Genomic DNA, 14480 nt, shown 5'->3' on the forward strand with positions numbered 1-14480 from the left:
AGTGCTGCGTAATAACCCACCATCATGTTATTTTTAACTAGGTTAGTCTTCACACTGTCATTCTCTTCAATTCCATTCTTTCTTGGAAGTATTTCATTATTTGTATTTTCCAACTCTTCACTAGATGAATGGTTTCTGCTGCTGTTGTTGTTATTGTTGATGTTGATGCTATTGTTGTTGTTGTTGTTATTACTAGTGCTGTTACAACTATTGTTGTTGTTATTATCATTGTACTCATCTATCACCACATCTTCATCTTCGTCTTCAATTACATCATCATCTGCTTCATTGATCACAGTTTTATGACTACAGTTTCCATTCATATTTCTGTTGATGGATTTTTTATATCCTGTAATGTTACTTTTAGGTTTTTGCTGTTGCAGTTCTTTTAGCTGCTCTGCAAAATCAGCCATGCCGTACTGTTGTGCAATACGCAAACCTTCGTCAAAGAGGGTCTCTTGCACCAACTTGGCATTTTTCTGAGTTGCAGTATATAAGTCACTTTTGGTAAAATCAAAATAACTTTCTCCATCCTGGGAGTCGTTAAGTGGAGAGGAGCAACCACTCGGGAAGTTGGAAGAATCTGCAAAACAAAAGAAACAAAAAGTCAACGAGAAATCAAATACAGTGTAATAAACATTTTATAGTTTAAATCAACTTTAACAAATGACAGACACATAGGATATCAGCAAGGAGCTGGGTTAAAATCATCATCTTTGATGGTGATGAGAGTTTTCAACTGACTGATTGTCTATCTAATTCATACACACATTATATAGCCTGCGCAGGAGTGGCTGTGTGGTAAGTAGCTTGCTAACCAACCACATGGTTCCGGGTTCAGTCCCACTGCGTGGCATCTTGGGCAAGTGTCTTCTGCTATAGCCCCGGGCTGACCAATGCCTTGTGAGTGGATTTGGTAGACGGAAACTGAAAGAAGCCTGTCGTATATATGTATATATATATATGTATACATATATGTATATATGTGTCTGTGTTTGTCCCCCTAGCATTGCTTGACAACCGATGCTGGTGTGTTTACGTCCCCGTCACTTAGCGGTTCGGCAAAAAGAGACCGATAGAATAAGTACTGGGCTTACAAAGAATAAGTCCCGGGGTCGATTTGCTCGACTAAAGGCGGTGCTCCAGCATGGCCGCAGTCAAATGACTGAAACAAGTAAAAGAGTAAAAAGAGTAAAGAGTATAACAGATTACAAACATAAAAGGAAAGCAAACAAATGTCTTAAAGGAATAAATAACTAAATAACATTGAACTCAGGGTCTATCGATACACCAGGAAACAAAAAACACAACTGCACAGGAAGGGCTGAACAGGACACAGTGTAACAATATGATGCCTTAAAATCTACTACAACTATTGCTGTGGTCGCTCCCTACTGTAATATAAAAGATTGTAATCAGCTTTTTAAATTTCATACAGGTTTCTCAGAGTTTGGTGCCATGGTAGGAGACAAGATCTATTTTCGATGCAAATTTATTCAAATGTCTACTGACAAAATGTAAATTTGACATAGATATATATAAAAAGAAAAAAAGAAGAAAAAAGAAAAGAAAAACGCTGAATTCCTACAAGATTCAAAAAGAATTAGATGGAATTTTTTAGAATTAAGTTTTATCCTTGATATCTCTCTCTATTTGTCAACACAGACACACAGACACACACATGATTGGCAATATGCTGTACTCAAGAAGACCTACCAAGCTCTGCTAGCAAAGCACGACTATATATATATAATCATCATCATCGTCATTTAACATCCATGTTCCATACTTGCATGTGCTGTATGGCTCGATGGACCAGAAGGATCTGAGGACTACATCATAGTCCAATGCCTGCTTTTGTTTCTACAACTGGGTGCCCTTCCTAATGCCAACCACTTTATACCATGTACTGGGTGTTACTCTTTATTCTTTTAATTTTTTTGTGTGTGTGGCAGTCAAAAGAGGTTAAAGTATGGGAGAAGTGGGGTCGGTACAAAACAGATTTATTATAGAGGAACAACATGACCATCCACATTGTGTGTGTGTGTTATTTCATTCAAAGCTGAAGTCTATGAAATCAGTTTCAAGTTTCATGTTTCCAATTTTGTCTGCAAAACTGGAATTGTGAAAATCAGTCACAGTTAAAGACACTTCAGCTTCTTCTAAAGTATCAGCAGGAGCAGGCTAAGAAGTCATCATCATCATCATCATCATCATCGTTTAGCGTCCGCTTTCCATGCTGACATGGGTTGGACGGTGCAATTGGGGTCTGATCTGGCAATATTTCTACGGCTGGATGCCCTTCCTAACGCCAACCACTCCATGAGTGTAGTGGGTGCTTTTTACATGCCACCGGCACAGGTGCCAGACGAGGCTGGCAAACGGCCACGATCGGATGGTGCTTCTCAACCATGTTTATTCAGGTTCTCAACTATGTTTATTCAGGTTCAGTCCTACTGTGTGGCACCTTGGGCCCAGCATTTCTTACCAGAGCCTTTGGGCCAACCAGTACTTTGTGTAGGAAATTTAGCACAAGGAAACTGAAAGAAGCCTCTTGTAAACATGTGCATGTGAGTGCACGTGTTTGTGCGTGTGTGAATGTGTGCATACGCCGTTGTTAGTGCTTACCAGCTGCACTGAGCTACGGCTACGAATGATGATGATGTTGCTTCTTATGACAGAGATGCAAACGTTGGCATGACTCGCTGTTTGCAACTGGGTCTCAAGCAGTGACACTGTTGACATTTCCCATCAGCAAATCATCACTGATTTGAATTCAATCAACAGGTAGTTCAGGTAATAGGAAAAAAAAAAAAAAAAAAAAAAAAAAAAACTAAATACACATTGTCGAACCTGATAGCAATCCATTATTGGCAGAGCCAGCAATTGTTCCGATTCCAATGAAGAGACAAAATGAGATTGTATACCGTTTATGCCTCGCTCACAAATGTCAATGGCATAAGTGATGTAATGAAGTTGCAGTCAGAATATCAAATGATGCTGTTAAGTCTGCATGGCAACAATTTACTGCCTCACTCTAGTATTTACCACATAATTAACCAATAACATTGTTTATCTAAGCAGCTAATGACATTAATTGTAATTACCAAGTGAAGCTTGTGAATGGCTATGTGCACTTTAAGCAGGTGTTTTCAAAGCAGCATTGATGATGCTAAAGCAAACCGCAGATTGCTACACAAGAATTACACCAGTTGTGAATCACTTTGCAATGTGGATTTTAGTCAATTAACTCGTTAATTTCAACTTATATATTATTGGATTCTATCTCGTCATAATTACTAGTAACATATAATAGGATAGCTATTGGATTTATAATTCTATTTTCGCTGGTGGGAATTGATTTGTATTATTATAACAGCGGTGTGTTGAGGGAAGCTGTGTAGCCTATCATCAACATCACCATCATTTAACATTCACTTTTCCATGCTTTCATGGATCGGTCAGAATTTGTTGAACCAAAGTTTCCTAAACTGGATGACCCACTTGGAGCCAATCCTCACCTGTTTCCAAACAAATAATATTTTCCTTAGACACGTTTTCATGGATGACTAGAAATGAATAACTTCACTTCAATGATGATGATGATGATGCTCATTAACAGTCATCACATGATGTCTAGACAAGAGCACACACACATACACACAATAGGCTTCTCTCAGTTTCCATCTATCAAATCCACTGACAAGGTTTTGGTCAGCCCAGGACTATGGGAGAAGACACTTACCCAAGGTGTTGCACAATGTATAGGCGCAGGAGTGGCTGTGTGGTAAGTAGCTTGCTTACCAACCACATGGTTCCGGGGCAAGTGTCTTCTACTATAGCCTCGGGCCAACAAAAACCTTGTGTGTGGATTTAGTAGACGGAAACTGAAAGAATCCTGTCGTATGTATATATATATATATATATATATATGTGTGTGTGTTGTGTGTGTGTATGTGTTTGTGTGTCTGTGTTTGTCCACCCAACATCGCTTGACAACCGATGCTGGTGTGTTTACGTCCCTATAACTTGGTAGACGGAAACTGAAAGAAGCCTGTCGTATGTATATATATATATATATGTGTGTGTGTGTGTACGTGTTTGTGTGTCTGTGTTTGTCCACCCAACATCGCTTGACAACCGATGCTGGTGTGCTTATGTCCCCATAACTTAGTGGTTCAGCAAAAAAAGAGACCGATAGAATAAGTACTAGGCTTACAAAGAATAGGTCCTGGGGTCGATTTGCTTGACTAAAAGGCGGTGGTCCAGCATGGCCACAGTCATATGACTGAAACAAGTAAAAGAGTCAAGAGAGTACAGAGAGTGGGAATGAACTCAAGACCACATGGATGGGAAGTAAGCTTCTCTACCACACAGCAATGCCTGCACCTGGACTATATTTACATTAAGGTGGCGAGCTGGCAGAAACGTCAGCACGCCGGGCGAAATGCGTAGCTGTATTTTGTCTGCCGTTATGTTTTGAGTTCAAATTCCGCCAGGGTCGACTTTGCCTTTCATCCTTTCGGGGTCGATAAATTAATTACCAGTTACGCACTGGGGCCAATGTAATCGACTTAATCCCTTTGTCTGTCCTTGTTTGTCCCCTCTGTGCTTAGCCCCTTGTGGGTAGTAAAGAAATACATATATCTACATTATAGCAGCTATGTGTAGGAAGAACATGTATTAATTTTGGAATTGTATCATGGCAGCATGCCTTTGAAGAAGCTTTATTGCATATATGTTTTATAATGGCTATGCACAGGAAGAAGCCATATTAATTACATATGTATATCATAGATGTAATGTGTTGGAGGAAGATATGTCAGTTATATGAGTACCTCATAACGACCGAAATCATTTATATTATGTACAAAGTGGTAAACATGTCCACAGAGAATATAAATCATTCTCAATACATGTGGCCAACATGTTCAGTGATAAGATATCAGCATTATTGTTCATATATAAATAGAAATAAAATAAAGATAAGTTATAGATGTGATGAAACAAACAGCATACACATTCACATATACATACAACACACATACAAACAACATACTAAGCATACATCCACATATGTAGGTGCAGGAGTGGCTGTGTGGTAAGTAGCTTGCTTACCAAACACATGGTTCTGGGTTCAGTCCCACTGCGTGGCACCTTGGGCAAGTGTCTTCTACTATAGCCTCAGGCCGACCAAAGCCTTGTGAGTGGATTTGGTAGACGGAAACTGAAAGAAGCCCATCGTATATATGTATATATACATCTATCTATCTATCTATATATATATATATATTATATATATATATATAGACTTTAACAGCAGGAGTGGTTGTGTGGTAAGTAGCTTGCTTACCAACCACATGGTTCTGGGTTTGTATATATGCGTATATATCTATCTATCTATATATATATATATGGACTTTAAGAGCAGGAGTGGCCGTGTGGTAAGTAGCTTGCTTACCAACCACATGGCTCTGGGTTCAGTCCCACTGCGTGGCACCTTGGGCAAGTGTCTTCTGCTATAGCCTCAGGCCGACCAATGCCTTGTGAGTGGATTTGGTAGACGGAAACTGAATGAAGCCTGTCGTATATATATGTACATATATATGTATATGTGCGTGTATGTTTGTGTTTGTCCCTCTAGCATTGCTTGACAACCGATGCTGGTGTGTTTATGTCCCCATCACTTACCGGTTCAGCAAAAGAGACTGATAGAATAAGTACTGGGCTTACAAAGAATAAGTCCCGGGGTCGAGTTGCTCGACTAAAGGCGGTGCTCCAGCATGGCCGCAGTCAACTGACTGAACCAAGTAAAAGAGTAAAGAGATATATATACACACAACACCATGCATAAACTAGCAGCCGAATCTCTCTCATATTACACAAGCCAGCTTAAAAATAAGAGGAAGGACACACTGGATAATATAGTCCTAGATATTATGTCTGAAAAAAACAGACAGGATGGTCATGGTTGGAAGGCTTCTATCCATAAGCTTGCTGGATCTGCACTGAGCACTGAGATGAGGTAAAAGAACAGCTCACACAGTACAAGCACACACAAACATGTACACACGTATTTGCACACCCAAAGATCAAGCATAATATGTCGGCTAATTTTAGAGGAAAGGCCAAACTGCACAGGTTTTACATTACACAAAAGCTAAATAACTTTCAAAGCAGCTTCTCTTTTGGAAGTATGGGTCTTTGCTATTAATTCTCAGCTAAGAAAGTAAGTCAATAGTTTAACTTCTGAAGAAGATAACCCCATTCAGTGACAAGTGTTAAACTGTTTCTTAAATGCTGCATCTATACCTCTTTTGTGTATGTCTGTGTGTCCCCAGAGGCAAAGAAACACATACACACACACACACATAAATAAATACACACACACATAAATAAACACACACACACATAAATACACAGACACATAAATGAATACACACACACACACATAAATAAATACACACACACACACATAAATAAATACACACACACATAAATAAATACACACACAAACACACAATTTTTACTTGTTTCAGTCCTTAGACAATGGCTACAGTGGGGGACAACCTTAAAGGGTTTAGTCAAACGAACTGACCCCAGTACTTATTTTGATACTCATTGTATTGCCACTTTTGCCAAGCAGCTAAGTTATGGGGATATAAACAAACCAACACCAGTTGTCGAGTGGTGTTGGAAAACAGACACAAAAAGACACACACACATACACATGAATAGTTTCTGTAGAGTTTCCATCTGCCAAATTCACTCACAAGTCATTGGTTGGCCCAGGGTTATAATAGAAGACACTTGCTAACCAAAGGTGCCATGCAATGGGACTGAACCCAAAACTACAGCCATTTTTCATTTCAATTCTCTTCTAAATCCCAGCCAGTCCTCAGAACTGTTATCATGTAGAAGTGCCAGTGTGAAAGGAGAACACTAGTATGAACTCCAGATAATATTCTTTTCTGCTTAAAGCACAAAGCCCAAAATTTTTGAGGAGGGAGCCAGTTGATTAGATCAATCCCAGTACGCAACTGGTATTTAATTTATCGACTCTGAAAGGATGAAAGGCAAAGTTGACCTTGGCAGAATTTGAACTCAGAACGTAAAGACAGATGAAATGAGCTCCAGATAATAAGATCAACCTGGTGTGGTTTGCAGAGTGGTTGGCAACAAGAAGGGTAACCATCCACAAAGAACGTGGAACACGTGGGAAATGGTCCTTGACCCATCTAAGAGGAGTAGTAACTTAACAAACTTGGTCAGAGAGGAGCTGTCCAACCCATGCCAAAATGGGGAAGGTGGATGCAAAGATTATGACGAGGATAATACATTGCCTATTATAAAAATATCAATTTCACAAATTCTCTCAATGAGGATCTTCTACAGCCAGGGTTCACAACCCTTTTTTTTCCTATGGACCCTTTTGTTGCCTATTTTACCCTACTGGACCTCCGTAGCCATTCGATGTAGATAAAAAAAATCCTATTGTATTTTTAAAATTAAATATTACTAGGAATTACTCTTTTACTTGTTTCAGTCATTTGACAGGGGCCATGCTGGAGCACCGCCTTTAGTTGAGCAAATCAACTCCAGGACTTATTCTTTGTAAACCTAGTACTTATTCTATTGGCCTCTTTTGCCGAACCGCTAAGTTATGGGCCTGAGGCTATAGAAGACACTTGCCCTAGGTGCTACACAGTGGGACTGAACCTGGAACCATGTGGTTGGTAAGCAAGCTACTTACCACACAACCACTCCTGCGCCTATTGTATAAAAAAAAAATTCAAATATTTTGTGTATTGCAGAATTATAAGCAAATTATTGCTCATAAATTTTAACTAAGAAATCTTATATGGACCCCAGTTGAGAACCATGGTTCTACAGAGCTGGTCAATCAGCTAGAAATAGCAGCTGAATCATACAAAAATTCCATCCTACTATTTTAATAGAGAAAGGATACATTGGATAATGCAGTCTGGAATTAAAAAAAAAAATACAAAAAAAAAAACCAAAACAAAAAAAAAAAAAAAAAAACAGGATGACCTAGGCTGTAACTTGAACTCAGAACCAGTTCATCACCCTTAAACATATAAATGTCAGAATAAAGTCTGTTCATCATGAGAATATTTATAGCAGATCTGTTTTGTTGATTGCTACAATTGTTAGGATTTTTCCAGCATTGCAGGGAGACAGTAATGTAACACTGTCTGGCCTGTATGGAGACATTAATGGAGGAAAAAAAAAACCTGTCCAATTCTACTAATGCTAGGATTTCCTGTCAGACCCAAGTGGCACTAAGTGTTTCCATTTTTATCTCATAATTCACTTAGCATTCAAAATCTACATTTAATATGTAATATTTGAAATCTCAGTTGATGGCAGCTACGGTTATTGTTTTCGAATAAGGAGGCCTTAACGTATCGTGATATACCAGGCAAAAACACTCTGAAGGATATTGAAATGATAAGAAATATCTATGGAAAAGAAATGAAATATTCAAAACTCACATTTTAAAATTATATACTCTTTTACTCTTTTACTTGTTTCAGTCATTTGACTGCGGCCATGCTGGAGCACCGCCTTTAATCGAGCAACTCGACCCCGGAACTTATTCTTTTGTAAGCCCAGTACTTATTCTGTCGGTCTCTTTTGCCGAACCGCTAAGTAACGGGGACATAAACACACCAGCATCGGTTGTCAAGCAATGCTAGGGGGACAAACACACACACGTATATATATATATATATATATACATATATACGACGGGCTTCTTTCAGTTTCCGCCTACCAAATCCACTCACAAGGCTTTGGTCGGCCCGATGCTATAGTAGAAGACACTTGCCCAAGGTGCCACGCAGTGGGACTGAACACGGAACCATGTGGTTGGTAAACAAGCTACTTACCACACAGCCACTCCTGCGCCTGAACATAGGTTCAGAATATGAATATGTTCTGAACCTATGTTTAGTGATATAAGCTGAACCTTTTAAATCAGGTACTCAATGTTTCAGGTCTGCCACCATAGCTTGTTATCTGCCACAGGGGCATTTTTAGTTTTAGAATTATATATTACACAAAACAATAAACTCCTTATTTGGAAACATTATAAGTTGTAATATTGCCTCGTTTAAGCCTTGTTCTAGTTTTGATGTGACGTCAGTGTACATGTGAAATAAGATGGCAACACCATGTTTACATAGGGGCTCTGTTTAGTGATTAATTACTGGTATTTTGTGGTGTTTTTCTCTGGTCTGGCAATGGCTAGGTCCCACTGTCATCGGATTGAAGCTGTCCAACCTGCACTATTATAGTTTAGTTTTTTCCTTCTCGAGCCACGCCTGACTCATAAGGGCCGGTTTCCCGGTTTCCTTGGCGTATAGGTTCCCCAGCTGGACGGGACACCAGTCCGTCGCAGGTGAGCTGCAAGATGCAGGAGGAAAGAGTGAGAGAAAGTTGTGGCAAAAGAGTCAGCAGAAGTTTCGCCATTACCTTCTACCGGAGCCACGTGGAGCTTAGGTGTTTCGCTCATAAACACACACATCGCCCGGTCTGAGATTCGAACCCACCGTCCCTCGACCGTGAGTCCGCTGCTCTAACCACTAGGCCATATGCCTCCACTGCACTATTATACTGTAACCATGGGTTTACTTAGATCCAGTGAATGGAATTTGAGAGATGGAAACAATATGGGGAGCGCATTGTGAATATTTGAGAGAGGGAGAGAGAAAGAGAGAGAGAGGAAGAGGAGGAAAGAAAGAACTATATATCACTGTAGAGTTTGGTACAATAGTTAAGACAACAGATTATATAGAGTGAAAAAAAAAAAAAACGTTGGGTAATTATTTTTAGTCGCCACATAATTAATGAAGTTTGCAGAGATAAGATCCATTGTTTGCAACAGTTGTCGGCTGACACATGCAAGTGTGGAAGACGACTACAATAACACTAAAAGAATAGCAAAACAGACGGTCAAACATGTATCTACATTAAAGCACATGGACGGCAGCTAATGTTATTTGCATGTAGAAAAGCTTCTTCAATAACCAGAAATCCTATTAATCTAGAAAGCTGTGGGAAAATGGTGTTGGTAGTGGGGGAAGCGAGTTAAATCAAGTTAATTTACTGGTTACATCAATAAAGCCTTTGTCGTAAGAGATGAGTGAGAGAGTGCTAGGGACGGTCAGAAGAGGACGGAGAACAGTGTGAAAAGCAACGGATATAGATCTGTAAGTCGGTAAATAACAGCTTAGTATAAAACCCGATAGTAAAACAGTCAGTGATAAAATAACAAAAAGCAAAATGAAGTCCTGTGTTTTCAATATTGATATATGTTCGAGAAATGATTATAATGGATATTTGCTAGGTTGTTTTTATACAACTGTTGTTGGGGGCCACTGATAAAGTACTTGGCAAGATTTGAAGACAGAACAATAAGCTTATCAACAGTTACTTTGTCACAGTGCTGTTATCACAGTGTGTTATTTCCAGACAAACTGGCCCGAGTTATGAGACTTGTTCAAGGCAAAGCAAGGTCAGTGTGTATAATGTGTGATGGGAATAGATGTATTGATGTATCATTTGTTGTAGAATAAAAAAGGGAAGAGTTAGAAAGAAATGGAAAGTACTTAGGGAATGGAAACAAGGGAAATGGGGAAGGGAATACGATAAACATCAACATCTCAAAGTTACAGGATAATCCATGATTAACCCTTTCGTTACTGTATTTATTTTGAGATGCTCTGCGTTTCTTTCAATTATTTTAAATATAAGAAAGAATTTAGTAAAATAACTTCGTTATCATTAAGCTAGTGTTAGGAACACAACTTGTGATTAAGGTTTGGTGGAAGATTTTAATTCAAAACTTATGAAAACAAGACATTTGTTACTCAGAGCCAGAGCCGGTTTCAGCCGGGTTGGTAACGAAAAGGGTTAATTCAACACAATGTGAATAAATAAGCATTTGGCAGGGTAGTCTGAATGCTAAATGGTTAAGAAAAATTAATGGCGATAATGATGATGATGGTTTTGAAAATATATTGTTATTGTCAAGGCATGGTCAGCATTTGACAAGTAGGTCAAATGGCTGTTCATATGAGACATGTTATGATTAAATATACATAACAAATCATCGCTGACATTTTGTATAATAAACTTTAAACCTGAATAATACATATTTCCAGGATATACTTAATGTAATATAAATGCTGTACTGTGGTACTACACATATGGAATAAACTGCCTGCGTCAGTTGTTGACTGCCATGACACTGCATCCTTTAAGGCCCTCATGCTTTCCGAAATCCGCCGAAACTACACCTGATTATATATACACTTTAGATGAGTTGTAGTGCACCTGAGCACTGTACACAATTATTATTATTATTATTATTATTATTATTATTATATGGTGTTTATTAAATTATTGGAAAATAGTGTTGTGATCTGATTTATGGATAAAGACAGCTGCTAGAAAAATGTTTCCCAATTAAACAGCAGAAATATAGAGAGACACAGGATGGAACTTCAATACAGGCTGACCCTACGTCTCACAGTTCCGATATCCTTCAGCCTCCCAGGCAGTGGTTCAGATGTTTGTGTCAAAGACACTGATTTCAACCGGAACAATTGTCCTCTTTGTGTGTTGCAATCTCTCTTCATCTCTCTTTGCTTAGTTCCTGGCACTTCTCAATTTCCCGTTTCCTTGATATCCACTCTACTTCCATATGGTAATATTGCTAACTCAATGCTCTGACACTGTTGGTTCGTTGCAGGACCTGGTCGTCCAATCCCTTCTCTTCCCAGATATTTCTCCTGTCTTGCTTCTTCTTCTTCTTCTTCTTCTTCACCTTCTTGAATTCTCTCACTATTGCATTGGCTTCTTTCATATTTCTGGCTGCAGATACTCTTTTACTCTTTTACTTGTTTCAGTCATTTGACTGCGGCCATACTGGAGCACCGCCTTTAGTCGAGCAAATCGACCCCGGGACTTATTCTTTGTAAGCCCAGTACTTATTCTATCGGTCTCTTTTGCCGAACCGCTAAGTGACAGGGACGTAAACACACCAGCATCGGTTGTCAAGCAATGCTAGGGGGACAAACACAGACACACAAACACACACTTATATATATATACATATATATACGACAGGCTTCTTTCAGTTTCCGCCTACCAAATCCACTCACAAGGCATTGGTCGGCCCGGGGCTATAGCAGAAGACACTTGCCCAAGATTCCACGCAGTGGAACTGAACCCGGAACCATGTGGTTGGTAAGCAAGCTACTTACCACACAGCCACTCCTGCGCCTATTTTTTTCTTTACAATGCATAACTGTTTTTCAAACCCAACATTGCAGAACTGAAGGGGCCTTCTCCATTTGAGAACCCACTACTTCCTTCCTTTCAGGACATGTAGAGCCTGTTGAGGTTACTTTTACAGTGATATGCATCATGCACTTGTTATTGTTGTTGTTGTTCTACTACTACTACTAGTAGTGGAGGCACATGGCCTAGTGGTTAGAGCAGCGGACTCGCGGTCGAGGGATCACGGGTTCGAATCTCAGATTGGGCGATGTGTGTGTTTATGAGCGAAAACACCTAAGCTCTACATGGATCCGGCAGGAGGTAATGGCGAACTTCTGTTGACTCTTTCGCCACAACTTACTCTCACTCTTTCCTTCTGCATCTTGCTGCTCACCTGCGATGGACTGGCATACCGTCCAGATGGGGAACCTATACGCCAAGGAGACCGGGAAACCGGCCCTTATGAGCCAGGCATGACTCGAGAAGGAACAAGACAAACAAAACTACTACCACTACTACTACTACTACTACTACTGTACTGTACTGCTATTTCTCAAAAGTTTAGAAATGATCCCCCCCCCGCAACTGTGACCTTCTTGTATAGAAATTTGTAACTATTAACTAAAGACCAATCACTCGTTGTTGAATGGATCTCATGTCATGCACTTAGTATTTCATAATCAATTTAAAAATCTTGTAGCTCCACTCATTTGACAGATTACACCGTATTTGGGAGATTATACAGCATTTTTTTGGGTCAGTAACTATCCACACACAATTCAAAGTTATAAATATGTCTTCAAAGCACGGAACAATGTTCATGTCGACCATTCAGAAGTTACAACTACTCAGCAAAGTTATGATTAATACAATTTCTATGGTAATTAAATGCAGCAAAAATAGACTATAAGCCTTGTGTGTGTGTGTGTGTGTGTGTGTGCCTACATGTCAGATTAAAGCTAAAGTAATTAGTAACACAAGAGCAGAATTAATTCACCAAATCAAATTACCAATTAAATTAATAGAAACAGGAAGCTTAATGCCAAGAGCAAGAGAAATATTCAGTTATGAAGAAAGTAAATAACACAATAGCATTTATTGTACAAGCGAAGGTGGTGGTGGTGGTGGTTGTGGTGGAGTTTGGCAGAGAGAAATCACAGGTGAGCAACCTAATACTTAGCAATCAGTCCTTAACCCATTAGTGTTTGCATGTAAAAAGCACCCACTACACTCACGGAGTGGTTGGCATTAGGAAAGGCATCCAGCTGTAGAAACATTGCCAGATAAGACCGGAGCCTGGTGCAGCCTCCTGGCTTCCCAGATCCCCGGTCGAACCGTCCAACCCATGCTAGCATGGAGAATGGACGTTAAACGATGATGATGATGATGATGATTATTCTGCCAAAATTAATCTTTTTTCATCCACATTGTTTTGAACTAATCATGCATTATCTTGGAGCTATGAGATTTTGATGAGGTAGCTGTTAATTTTTCAAAAGATATTGTAGGGTTGGTGCGAGAGGCCAGATCTGGCCAGTTTGAACATAAAACAGGCAGAATACTTTTGGCCGGTTTAAATGCTAAAGGGTTAACGTGCATTAGCATGGTTAGTGGAGTCGGGTCCCCTGGTAAGATATACAAGAAAAGAATATCACAGAATCGTTAAGTATCATTAAACTCAGTTAATGCGGAAGACTGCTATCACTTGCGGCATATTTCGGTAACTCACTGCTATATACACACTCATACATGCATGCACAACCAGACCTAACCGGGTTTCTGTAGTTTGGTACATATTTTGTTTTTAGTGACCTCTCTTAAGTAATCCTGACTAGACATCTTCTCTAATCAGTGGGGGTTTACTGGGTGTTTTCTTTAGACCTGACTGGCAAATTCATCGCATCACTTTACACTAGCGAGTGTAATGCTTAGAGAAACACAGTTGATATTGGTTTAAAATTTTGGCACAAAGTTTGTGGGAGGGAGTAAGTTGATTACATCAACCCCAGTGTTCAACTGGTACTTATTGATTCTATTGAAACGGTAAAGTGGACCTTGGTGGAATTGGAACACAGAATGTAAAGACGGACGAAATGCTCAGTGGCATTTTGTCCGGCATGCTAATGATTCTGCCAGTTCGCCGCCTTAAATGCAGTTTGTAACCATTTGCT

General features: G+C 39.5%; 1 protein-coding gene across 10 annotated transcripts in view; it reads right to left on the minus strand.

The window, feature by feature from the left end:
* The window catches only part of LOC115220821 (NGFI-A-binding protein 1), a 256324-nt gene that overhangs the window by 904 nt on the left and 240940 nt on the right, over positions 1 to 14480 (minus strand). For all 10 annotated transcript variants that reach the window (XM_036510547.1, XM_036510548.1, XM_029790988.2 and 7 more), the window contains one exon: positions 1 to 583. This exon is cut by the window's left edge. In XM_036510547.1, the coding sequence (XP_036366440.1) occupies positions 1 to 583 (583 nt within the window). The remainder of the gene's footprint in view (positions 584 to 14480) is intronic.

This window comes from Octopus sinensis, linkage group LG17 (genome assembly GCF_006345805.1).
Source record: "Octopus sinensis linkage group LG17, ASM634580v1, whole genome shotgun sequence".
Classification (NCBI taxonomy): Eukaryota; Metazoa; Mollusca; class Cephalopoda; order Octopoda; family Octopodidae; genus Octopus; species Octopus sinensis.